Consider the following 13425-nt stretch of genomic DNA (forward strand, 5'->3'; position numbering starts at 1 on the left):
ACGGAACACTCACACTATACATGTAGACATAGACACTCACATACAATACCAGCTGCTGGAGCACACACAGGGAACACTATTTATACACATGACAGGATGAGGAGAGGACGAGACACACCTGGGATCAATAGTAATTTCAATTTTGGTTTGTTTTAGTCATTTCCTTATGTGCTTTAGTAATTTTTATTAGTTTTGTTGTATTTTTGTACAGCTTTAATTTGTTTTGTTTTTTTAATTTCAGTTTTAGTTTTAGTTTTAGCAACACTTAAACTTCAACATATTTATTTCATTTAGTTGTCAACGCAACATTTCTAGTTTAAGTTTCAGTTTTTCATTTAACATCTATTTTAATTTCAGCTTTATTTAATGTGTTTTTAATAGTTTTAGTTAACAATAACAAACAGTTACATGATAAAGACAATCACTGCCACATACTTGATTTATACTGATGTATACTATATATTCTATTTATATATATTCTAATTAATTTAATATATATTCAATTGAATTAATCAGTCCCCTACTATACTATACTACTGTATATATATTAAACTAATGTAACAAAAAAATGTTAAACTATATCTTTATACTTAGATCATTTTTAAAATAAATAATAGCCTCTATATTTAATAAATTGTTAGTAAGGGTCCAAAAAATAAAAATGTGTGCGTGTATTGGGTTTTCTATAGTGATCTGTTCAGTCAGTACAGATGCATCTGCTTTCTCTCTCTCTTTCTCTATAAATATCCCAGTCTTCTCCTCTCAGAAAACCTGATTCCCATTGATTTAGTGGCCTATATACACATTACCAGCCTCTCTCTCTTCCACATCCACCATTCGCTTCAATGGTCATCCTTCTGTCCATCTCTCATTCTCTTCTGCCTTCACTTATGCTAACTGCTCTCTCTCTCTCTCTCCCTGTGTGTGTTTGAGTGGGAGACGGACTAATAATAGATCAGGGTATATGCTCAGAGAATATATGTGTAATATAAGATCAGTCTCTCACCTTCTAGACATTTAAAGGAATATTAACATTATAATGAAAACAGTATGGTCTACTTGCCTTCATGTCGTTCGAACCCTGTATGCTGTCACATTATCATGAAACTTTTTGCTTTTCACACTTAAAAACTGCACACGAGTGTAGTACATCATAAAATAATGACAGAAAGTTATTTTTAGCTGAACTGTCCCTTTAAGAGTTCGCACTCGGGGGTTGTGTAATATTATTATTTCATACTTCTGGTATCAAAGCCGCTCACCCTAAAGCATCAATCTAAACTTAGCAGTGCTGTTCTCTTTCTTGTATTCTCCCAGAATGCACTTCTAGACTCATAGCTGAGGTCTCGCATATAGTGACCCGCAGAGCGAACATGCAGTGAATGAGATCCGTAGTAAACAATGGCGCGTCAGTCACCGCGGTCGATAGGAAGCCTAAAGCCTCAACGTACACTGAATTGTCACACAGATTGTCTATTGAGTTTGTGTGTGTCTGATTAAATTTCCCGTCTGGTTTCCCCTGGAAAACGAACAGGGAAAGGAAAATCGAATTCAGTTATAAGTCGCATTAAAGCAGTTATTCGGTCACCGCTATTGGTCTAGGAGAGAAACAAACTCTGGGGAGTTTTTTGAAAAATGAATGCGTGTTTTGGATGATTGACCCTCAGTCCTGTTGTTGTTTGGTGTCTCACAGAATCACGTAATTCATATTTCATCATTGTGGCGTTTCCACCAGTGTTGCCAACTAATCTTCACTAGAGAAAGTTACTAAAGGAAGGTCGATTTTTTTGCTAAAAGTTGTGCAACAATGACGCGATGACGTCACTGCGTAATCAACGACGCAAAATTGTGTCAACATCAAATCAAAAATCATATTTTATATATGTTAATTTAGATTTGTTTGTAGAATAATATGCATAATATAATATTAAATTACAAATAACTGTATTTTTAAATACATTGAATTATTGAACACACACATTTTTGAATGATTACAATTTAAGTTTTTTTTAATAGCTAGTAAACTAGTAATACTACACATTATCAGCAATTACGCTTTAAGCAGTGTATTAGTAGTTAGTTAGTATGCTACACTCTAAGAAAAGTATGTAAAAGGACACAATCTACTTTGTTAATATGAAAAAATTTTCCGTATTGGTTTTTTACCTGCATTTTAAATTACGCATTGTGTTTTCGGGTTACAGGGTTACAATGGATAATGGATAATGTCCTGGAAAATTACTAGTATCTTTTCCATTTTTCTTACAGTGTACTAACTGATCAACAATCGCAGGTACAAGCTACTGACAAAGTGTATTATAAGGGAACAATTATTAAAGGGGTCATAGGATGTCCATTTTCCACAAGTTGATAGGATTCTTTAGGGTCTTAATGAAAAGTCTGTAACATAGTTTGGTTAAAATTTCTCAATGGTAGTGTAAAAAACACCTTTTTTACCCTGTCAAAAACAGCTCTTTTCAGAGCAGGCAGTTTTGTAGCATTTTCCTTTAAATGTTAATGAGCTCTGCTGACCCCGCCCCTCTCTTCCGAGCTGCTCTCAGAGAGACTGTTTACTTTAGCTGCATTCATCGTGAAACTTGCTAATTAGCACATTATTAGGAAAGGCGATTTGCAAAGATTCATTAAAAAAAACTTACACTCACTTCTTCTGTAGGTGAAGCTGGATCTCGAATGATTCGAGCCAACATAAACGCATTTATGTAGATCGGGGCGCATTCCCTTCAAAAACAAACATAATCCTCTGTGTCTTCAGCGGCTCAGATGTCGAGAGTAAATGATGACTGCTATGTTCATTATTACATCCAACAACAGAAACATTTCAGTTCAAACAACTTGTAAAAGTGCATGTAGCATTATATGACCCCTTTAAATTATTATGATAATTATTATTAAATTTAACAATTACAAATAGCAGCTAACTAGATTCACATGATGTGTGTACTGCTAGGCATCTTTGGTTTCCTCTTTGTGTAATTTGGATGGAAAATGTGTGCCCTTTTATTGTCTGAGTCACTTATCAAAAGTTGCTCAAATTTGGCAAATCAATTTGATAAATTGCTAAATTTGTTGCTAGGTGATTTTGGAAGAAAAAGTTGCTAGGGTAGTCTGAAAAGTTGCTACATTTAGCAACAAAATTGCTCAGATGGCAACACTGAGGTAAATTGTTTATATTAGCACCGCAGCGACACCCAGCGGCCGATTTGAGTACTGCACGGACTAAACTACCTTGAAAAAAAAGTTTTGAGCCTTTAAAGACACTTAAACTAAAAAAAATGTCGACTAAAACAAACTTTTAACAGACATAAACATTTAATATTTACATCTGTACTCTTTTATGGTGAAATTAATGATTTGTATGGAGTACTGACATGACTGAAATGTCTCTTGTGAATGGATACACATTTATCAAGTTTGTTTCTTAAAGCATAAAAAGTTTTACATTGATGCAGCATTTATATGCCTATGAACATAAGTTCAAGTGGACTAAAATGTAAGATCATATTGGTAAGACAGCCATTAGTCCTTAAATTGCACAGTGATAATAACTTCTCAGCTTTTATATCTCTATAAAAAATGATTGCATCGTTCAGACAGAACCATTACAGGCACGAGGTCCGTTATGAACAAATTCATTTTATTGAACAACAATCTGTGACAAGGAATTCAACATGATCAGCGTGTCTTCAGTTTCTGCAACAACGATTGAAACAAATGCCATCTTTCAGTCTCACACATGTGGCTGTTTGTATATCAACACACACACAAACTCACAGCGTCTCCACATACAGACTGACGTTGTCTTCCAGAAGGGCCTCACTGTGCATTTTGCGTATTTGTATATGTAGGTAAAGTGCGTTATTGCACTGTTCCTCTCGGAGGAGGAAAGCAAAGGCGTCGTGGAGGAAGGAGCTTCTGTCTATAACTCTACAGCTCAACAGCAGCATGATTGAACCACATGGAGAATACGGGTGAAACTCATGAAAAATGTCAAGAAGGAACATGTTTCGGCCATATTTCATCCCCAAAAAATACATAAATAAAATTAAGAATAATATTAATTAATACATCTAATTTGTAGGTAAGTTATTATTATTTTCATGACAATAAAGAAAAAAAACATTAAAATGAAACTGTCATGAAAATAGTCACAATGCAAAAAAAAAAAAAATTTTCCTAAAAAGTCTTAATTTTCTTTATGTAAAATAAAAATCTATTTAAAAAAAAATTAGGTTATTTTTAACCTTTTTTTAAACATTATTTTCATGACAATAAAGCCAAAAATACTGTATTACAGTAACTGCCATGAAAATAATGCAATATGAAATGTTCCTAAAAAGCTAAAAAAAAAAATATGTAAAACAAAAAAATATATATAAAAAATGTATACAAATATTTGTAGGTTATTTTAACATTTTTTACATTACTTTCATGACAATAAAACATCAAATATATACTGTATTGTATACTATATACTCTATTACAGTAACTGTCATTAAAATAATGTTACAAAGCAACAAACATTAATTCTTCCATAAATAAAAATAAATTAACTCCTATTTCTTTTTTTTCTTTTTTCTTTTTATTATTTTCATGACAAGAAAAAAAAATACTGTATAACAGTAACTGTCATGAAAATAATGTTACAAAGCAACAAATATTAAAGGTTCCATAATAATAATAACAAACATATTTTAGGTCATTTTTGAAATTTTACATGACAATGCATCAAAAAATTAATGTCATGAAAATAATATGAAATGAAAAAATAGCAAAGTTCCTAAAATTGGTGTGATTTTCTTATACATATATATATATATATATATGTATATATATACTAATCATTTAATTTAATAATATAATAATAAGGGGTGAAATAATATGACAATGACATATTTTCATGAGACTCAGCCATGTTTATTTTAATTATTTCTTAATTATTGCATAAATATGTGCTGGTCCTTCTATATATACTCTTCATTACATGAAGAGTGCAATCACAAATATCTAATCTAATTTACTACTAAATAAGATTGAATACTATCAATTTACATCGATTATACAATTCAAAGATACATTCTCTGGTTTGTCGAAACAAACAGGCGATACGTTGCTTATAATATGTGTAGTCTAGTATATTAACTATTGTACGATGTCAAAGGGGCGTGTGAGTATTGCGCTTGTGCCAGATCTGTTTTTGTGTTTGGATTGTAAAATCATCGAAGCTATGTTTGGTGTTTTTTGCCACCTGCTGTCTAATTCCTTCAAGTACAGCGAAAGGAAGAAGGACAGATGGTGAAAAGGAGGGAGAGAGTGAATAACACACTTTAGTGCTGCGTAAACCACAGAAAAGAAACGCACAACCTGCTCATTTACACCTGTGCACACCATTGACCACCTCTCACACACACACACACACACACACAATACACCAACGTTCACAAACACAATGAGTTCACAGCTGAAAAAACACGACGCAAATCAGAGATACGATTCAAACAAATACAATTTAGAAACCAAAAACAGTCTAAATACGACTAAATCATCCCAAAACAACAGAATAAAATCGACGCAAAACAACAGAAAATGATCAAAGTAATCACAGATCTTTTGGAATGTTTCCGGAAAACACGCTGGCAAAACTAATACAAGGCAAAACAAGGTCATTAAGGTCAGATTCATATTAGGCATGAGACATACTTCCATTTTAATACCATTTGCATTCATTTAGACAATTAACGATATGTGAGGTAACCGGTCAGAAGGGTTGTGCACGCGTTGACCTTGTAAAGTCCGACCTATGACCTTAAAACAATAAATAAGAGCATCTGAACAGTTTCAAATGGCATAAAGCTCATCGTCACCGAGACTAGAGATGTTTACTTGTTAGACAGCACCATAAACCCTCTGAACCTCTGGATATTGATTATTTAGCGCAAGTGTCATATTCATTAGTGACATTTTACAGTACACTGCTGTTTAAAAGTTTGGGGTCGGTAAGATTTTTAAATATATTTTAAAATATAGGCTCTTGTGCACACAAAAACTGCATTTATTTGATCAAAAATACAGTAAAAACTGTGATATATTATTACAATTTAAAATAACTTTTCTGTTTTAATGTATTTTAAAATGTATTTTATTTCTGTAATGTAAAGTTGAATTTTCAGCATCATTACTCCAGTCTTCAGAGTCACATGATCCTTCAGAAATCATTCTAATATGCTGATTTACTGCTCAAAAACTTTTCTGATTATTATCAATGTTGAAAACAGTTGTGCTGCTTCTTATTTTTGCAGAAACTGATACATGTTTTTCAGGAGTCTTTGATTTGATTCTTTTATTCAGGATTCTTTGATTTGGTATTCTTTGATTTTTTTTTATTCAGTATTCTTTTATTTTTTTTATTTTTTTTATTTTTAAATAATGTTCTTGCAACATTACAACATTATTATCAATGTTGATAACAGTTGTGCTGCTTAATATTTTTGGAATATCCGAGATAGATTTTTTTTTAAGATTCTTTGATTCAAGATTCATTGATTATTTGATTCAAGATTCTTTGACAGTTCAAAAGAACAGTATTTATTTGAAATAATTTTCTTGCAACATGATTATCAGTGTTGATAACAGTTAGGCTGCTTAATATTTTTGTGAAATCCTTTTTTTCAAGATTCTTTGATTCTGGATTCTTTGATTCAAAATAACTTGAAAGTTCAAAAGAACAGCATTTATTTAATATTCTGATTTAGTTTTTTTTGTTTTTTAACATTACAACATTATTATCAATGTTGATAACAGTTAACTGCTTAATATTTTGTGAAATCAGTGATCATTATTTTTCAAGATTCTTTTATTCTTTGTTTCAAAATTCTTTGAAAGTTCAAAAGAACAGAACTTACTTGAACTTTGTTGTTGTTGTTGTTACACCATTACAATATTATAATCAATGTTAATAACAATTGTGCTGCTTAATATTGTTGTGAAATCCATGATAGATTTTTTTCAAGATTCTTTGATTCAGGATTCTTTGATTCAAAATTATTTGAAAGTTGAAACGAACAGCATTTATTTAATATTCTGGTTTTGTTTTGTTTTTTTGAAACATTACAACATTATCAATGTTAATAACAGTTAATTGCTTAATATTTTTGTGAAGTCAGTGATCAATTTTTTCAAGATTCTTTGATTCAAAATTCTTTGAAAGTTCAAAAGAACAGACTTTATTTTAAAAAAATGTTGTTGTTGCACCATTACAATATTATTATCAATGTTGATAACAGTTGTGCTGCTTAATATTTTTGTGAAATCCAAGATAGATTTTTTTCAAGATTCTTTTATTCAGTCTTCTTTAATTGACGATTCTTTGATTCAAAATTATTTGAAAGTTCAAAAGAGCAGCATTTATTTGTTTAGTTTTTTTTTTTTTTTTTTGCAACATTACAACATTATTATCAATGTTGATAACAGTTAATTGCTTAATTTTTTGTGAAATTCATGATAGATTTTTTTCAAGATTCTTTGATTCAATATGCTTTGATTGAAGATTCTTTGAAAGTCCACAAGAACAGCATTTATTTAAACAGAAATCTTTTGTAACATTATAAATGTCTTTACTGTCACTTCTGATCAATTTAATGCATCCTCGCTGAATAAAAGTATTAAAGAAATCTTTGTGACCCCAATCTTTTGAACGGTAGTGTATATTCAGCTATTAACCAGATGAGTTTAGCAAACCAGTGTACTAAAGCATGAACTGGGAAAGGAGTCAGAGGTATTTGGTCAGGAATCGTTTGGCAGTATGAAACAGACTCGAGTGTTTGTCAGCCTGAGCCATATTTACGCTCTTCATTGCACACATAGGCAGCGCTTATCTCGCTCCAGCCGCCGGCGCGTCCTGACAGCACTATTGTGAGCCAAAACATTGTCATTTTGACGGCCCACAATAGGTTGCGGATCGATCCGAACGCCTCTGCGAGAAATAAAAACAAACAGCGTCAAGTAAACAAGACCTGAAAGCGTTGGGGTTTGTTCGGTTCCTTTGGTAGTGCACACTAGCGTGAACAAGCTCACATTCCAACACTGATACATTACAGGCCCGGCTCAAACGGCGTAAACGGGCATATTCACTCTTCCAGATGCCAAAAACATAAAGAGAAGGAACGGGGAGGTGTGCAAATAAGCCATCGTATACAAAACCAAAAACACAATCGCTTCATAATATCATCTGCATATGTACAGTACACAGTAATCAACAATGATCACACAAACAATCAGACACTGATAAAACTATCCATAGAAATATATAGTGAGATATACTATAAGTGTGTTTACATCTACATCATCCGGATTATCAATAAATATGACTTCCATCCAAAGTCTGTGCTTTTCGGCTTCTCGGACAAACTTGGAATGACTAATAAAATCTCCCATGATGCACTGCAGGGTGACGGATTACAACCAATGTGCACTGATATTCATGATTATTAGCTCCGCCCATCATAGTTCACAAGGTTGCAATCGATATGCACATTACTTTGGCGTTTTTTTCTGTTGATTTAGTATATTAGTATTCTTTCTTAGATCTCAACCGACAGATATGAACCTAGAAACTGCATTAGGGTTTGTGAAAATTTTCATAAATAATTTTTTTGTAGCGGGAAATCTGTAACTAGCTAAAGTGGGTTTGCAGTAGGTGGGACACAATATAAAATGCATTAGCTTTTTCTCATGAATATTAATTAGGTCACATGATGTTCGCCCAGACCCAATTGATTTGATTTGGTACGCAAGCGAGAACCAGTGTTATTTTAGTATTATTTATATACTAATATAGTTTTTATTGATATTTCGAATTAGCTTTTATTTTTATAAAATTAATTTCCATTTTATTTTAATGTTAGGTTTTTTTTGATAATTTTGTTATTTGCTTTTGTTTTGTTTTGTTTTGTTGTGTTTTTTTAAATAATCCGAAATATTTTAATGTTAGTTTTTTTTTGATAATTTTGTTATTTGCTTTTGTTTTGTTTTGTTTTGTTTTGTTTTGTTGTGTTTTTTTAAATAATCCGAAAAAGTTTTAATTTATTTTTATTCCAGTTAGTCACTTAATACTTAAACCTATTTCAGTTAGTTCCCAAAGCAACATTTCTTATTTTCATTTCATTTACATATATACTATTAGAGTTTCTATTAATATTTTGAATTAACTTTTGTTTTTATACAAATTTTTCCATTTTCATTTTAGTTACATTTTTGGCAATTTTCGTATGTGCTATTGTCACTTTTTTAATAATTCCAATAATTCCAAACATTTCTAATTTTCATTTAGTTCTGTTTTATTTTATTTCAGCTTTACTTTATAACAAAAATGTTTTTAATGGTTGTAATTAGTAAGCAATAACAACACTGGTAAGAACTGCTTGCACTTTCAACATTTGCATAATTACTGCACACTTGGTATGATGTTACATACGTGTCCCGTCCTAAATGAGGAGAAAAACTACTTGCCATACCCAAAATGTATTAATTAAACTTCAAAGCACCTACAAATGTGGTTAAAATGAAGTTTAAGACCATATTTAATGCTAATTTTGCTGTTCAAGCTTCAAGTAGCGAAAGTAGCGATTGGAGTCAGATCAGCCAAAAAAAAAAAATTTACATTAATTTTCTTTGTGCTGTGGCCATGCAAAACGAATCTCATAATCTATAATGATTATCTCCTAAAGTCTGGGAACTTTCCAGAAGTTTTAATAGCCGCTACGCCCCTGGTTGGAGGCATTTACATTTTGATTCAGTCAATTTGAGAGATGCTTTCAAGTCTAATTCACATTTTCCATTCACAGTCTCTCTCAGCTTTTCTGAGAAATTAAATTGAATTAACCTCCAGAGCCGACTTGTCATTTTGAAACACACGCTGAATAAAGCCTTGATAGGGCACAAAGATATGCTGCTCTCAGGTCCCACTTTGGACTTTAGTCTTTCCACTTTTCTTCAAGGTCATTCTGAGCCCAAAGGAAAAGCATTCAGATTTGGTCGTAAGAAAGACGGAAGCAGCTAATATAAAGGGCAAACTAATCAACATGACATGTCCTCTTGTTCCAGGAAATTAACAATTAGAAAGAGCTTCATGTTGGGTTGATATTTCAGTACATAATTAACAAGAGCTCTATGATTCTAAGTGTTGATTTTACGCTTTAAATATCAGTGATCGGATGATGGCTCAACGATTAAACGCCCGTAAAACAACATCATTTAGCGTGATACCGGACGAGACAAAAAAAAAACAGGCAGCTTGGCAAACACAATCTCACTTTACGCTCAGTATTAAAACCACCACATTCAGATAAAAATACACGGCGCTTTGAACACAAACGCACAACAACAAACGATTAAAATCAGACTGGTCCACGTTACGCTTTGATCCTTCGGTAATGGTGACCTGTGAGGGGGGGGGGCGGGAAACCGACTGGTGCAATGCATGATGGGATGGGTGGTTAGTTGTTTCGTTTGGGCAGGTAGCTCAAGATGAGTTCGCCTACGCCGAGGAAGTAAACCACCTGAGCGATGCCGAAGAGCGGCGCGATGACGAGAGCTCGACAGTACGCCCCCTTCAGGAAAGCAGCGGGACCTTCTTTGCGTAGAATCTTCCTGTGATCAGATGGAAAATGGATCAAAAATGGCAAAAAAGTTCAGACGTTTTGTACCCAAATCAATGGTATTAGTTAAATAAGGTCACCTGATGACCTCACTGGCCAATAAAAAGCAAATCACCTGATGCAGTCAGTCACCCCGCTGTAAGTGTCCTCTTGACTCCCTCGTGTCAGCGACTGTAGCCTGGTCTTTATCACTGAAACACACACACACACGGTTCAACGGTCAGTTACGAAACCGCACAGATGTTGCTTTTTGCATTGCACAACAGTTTTTGCTCACATACAGGCTCCGTTCCAAAAGCTAGTGAGCTGCTTCACTGCATACTGCCTACTTAGCATACCGACAGAGATGAAACGTGACTGGTTTGGAACATTCTAGGTAAGCAGCAACTCATATCAATTGAGACTCGTCAGGCAATTTTTTTTAAACAAAGTTTGCATTGTGTATCACATGTATATACAACATTTAATATTCAATATAAAAAAAAATTTAACATTTTTTTTTGACAAAAATAATCAATATTTCATACATTTTCATACATTTAAAAAAATAGAAAAAAAAATCATATTGAAAAATGCAATATATTATATTTAGTATTTTAAAAATGTTACAAATATATACTGAAAAAATTTAACATTTAGTTATAAATAATAAACAAAACAAACACTAAAGAATGTATAATATTTAATATTCAATCATAAAAAAGACAAAAAACTAATATAAAAATTTATTATTCAGTATTTTAAAAATTGAAGAAAAAAATCAGAAAAATATTCAATATTTAATATTCAGCATTTCAAAACCAGTAAAGAAAAACATTGAAAACTCTTTCATATTCAATAATAAAAATGTACAAATCTAATATAAAAAATATTCAATATATAGTATTTTTAAAAATAGACAAAAGCAATATAAAACATGCAATATTTAATATTCCGTATTTTAAAAACTGAAGAAAAAAAATATATATTGAAAAAAATGCAATATCTAATATTCAGCAATTCAAAAATAGAAAAGAAAAACAAGTCTTTAATATTCAATAATAAAAATAGACAAAAGTAATATACAAATATTTCATATTTAGTATTTTTAAAAACAGACAAAACTAATATAAAAAATATACAATATTTTCAGTATTTTAAAAACTGGGGGAAAAAAATATTGAAAAAATATGCCATATTTAATATTCAGCAATTCAAAAATCAGAAAAGAAAACATATTGAAAAAATCTTTAATATTCAGTACTAAAAAAATACACAAAACTAATATGAAATATTTAATATTTAGTATTTTTATAAATAGACAAAACTAATACTGAAAAAATGAATACATTATTGAATACAATGAATAAATAATATTTAGTGTTAAAAAACATAAAAAGTATTCAATACTTAATATTCAGTTTTTTAATTGAAAAAAAAAACAAATGTTGAAAATGTTTAATTAGATTATATTTACATTCATATTTAATTTAATTAGATTAGAACTATTTGTATTCATATTTTTAGGATTGACTGAAATGTATTTGTCATTGCTCTTTAGTGCGTATTTTTCCACTGAGCTCAGTGCAAAATTAGGCCAAAACAAATTTTGTGGTACAGCATTTGCGTCAGAAGTATTTCTAGGATGCTTTAAAATGCTTCCTATGTAGGCGGCTCACTAGGTTTTGGAACAGAGCATCAGGAGCAGCAATGATTTTCAGAACATCATGATTAAGACGTTTCAGTGAAGAGAAGCTCACCATCTACAGGGTTGACGGCGACGGCGGCTGTGCTGCCTGCAATGCAGCCCGATATGAACGAGACATAGAAGGGAGCGGGACCGTCGACTCCTCTCTTCCCCAGATTATTCAGATTAGCAAACAGAGGGAAATAAATGATAGAAAACGGGACATCCCTGAAGGGAGGGAAACACAGAGCTGAGATAGTCTGAGAGTCTGTGATCTGACGACTGATTGTGTGATATGTTTGCATGTTTGTTCCCCAACCTGAGCAGCGTGGCTCCCAGGCCCTTGTAAAGACCCGCGATGCCCTTTTCCTTCAGTAACTGTCTGGTGAGTTGCATAGCTGTGGGGGACTTCAACTCCACGGGGCCCTCGGGGGTCACAGCCTGAGGCATGAGCTTCCTCTGGGCCGCTGCACACACACACACATACATTACAGTATCCTGCATAAATTATATCAAGGAATTTCAAAGTCACTGTCAGTCTACAATCTGTTGAGGTTTACCTGTGTAACCCAGAATGCCTTTTGACCCTCCTAGCTCAGTTAGCCAAACATAAACCAGACTTTTTTTTATAAAACACTTAAGTTTTAGAAGTAAAAAATGTGATATGAGCCTAATGGATAACACTTGAGCAGTCTTGCAAACTTTTTTTGTATGAATTTATATAGCAGATTTTAACCCAAAAAAATGTTCCTTGTGTAGAAAGTATAACAATGTTTTTAAGATTTTTTATTTATTTATTTTTGCTTGTACATTATTCAGTACAACTAACAATAACTTAATATTCAGTATAAAAATGGAAATAACTGATTCTATATTTTAAAAAAGGAAAAAAATAAAATTGAAAAGAGTCAATATTTAAAATACTGAGTACATTTTATGTTTTTTAAATAAAAGTTTATATTATTTTTATATTATTATATATATTATATTATATTTATATTATTATATATATTTATATTATATATATTTTTTAAAGATTCAGTACTGCTGACAATGACTTTTAATATTCAGTATTTTTAAAAAGGG

At 31.9% G+C, this 13425-nt stretch overlaps 1 protein-coding gene across 1 annotated transcript in view; it reads right to left on the bottom strand.

The window, feature by feature from the left end:
- Positions 1-9368: 9368 nt before the first annotated feature.
- LOC107674848 (mitochondrial glutamate carrier 1-like) overlaps positions 9369-13425 on the bottom strand; it is a 26840-nt gene continuing 22783 nt past the window's right edge. Inside the window, exons 10-13 of the mRNA XM_016468967.1 lie at positions 12659-12806; positions 12413-12567; positions 10789-10864; positions 9369-10665 (exon numbers count right to left, since the gene is read on the bottom strand). Of these exons, the coding sequence (XP_016324453.1) occupies positions 10512-10665; positions 10789-10864; positions 12413-12567; positions 12659-12806 (533 nt within the window). The 3' untranslated portion in view covers positions 9369-10511. The remainder of the gene's footprint in view (positions 10666-10788; positions 10865-12412; positions 12568-12658; positions 12807-13425) is intronic.

This window comes from Sinocyclocheilus anshuiensis, unplaced genomic scaffold (genome assembly GCF_001515605.1).
Source record: "Sinocyclocheilus anshuiensis isolate Anshui unplaced genomic scaffold, SAMN03320099.WGS_v1.1 scaffold941, whole genome shotgun sequence".
NCBI classification, from domain to species: Eukaryota; Metazoa; Chordata; class Actinopteri; order Cypriniformes; family Cyprinidae; genus Sinocyclocheilus; species Sinocyclocheilus anshuiensis.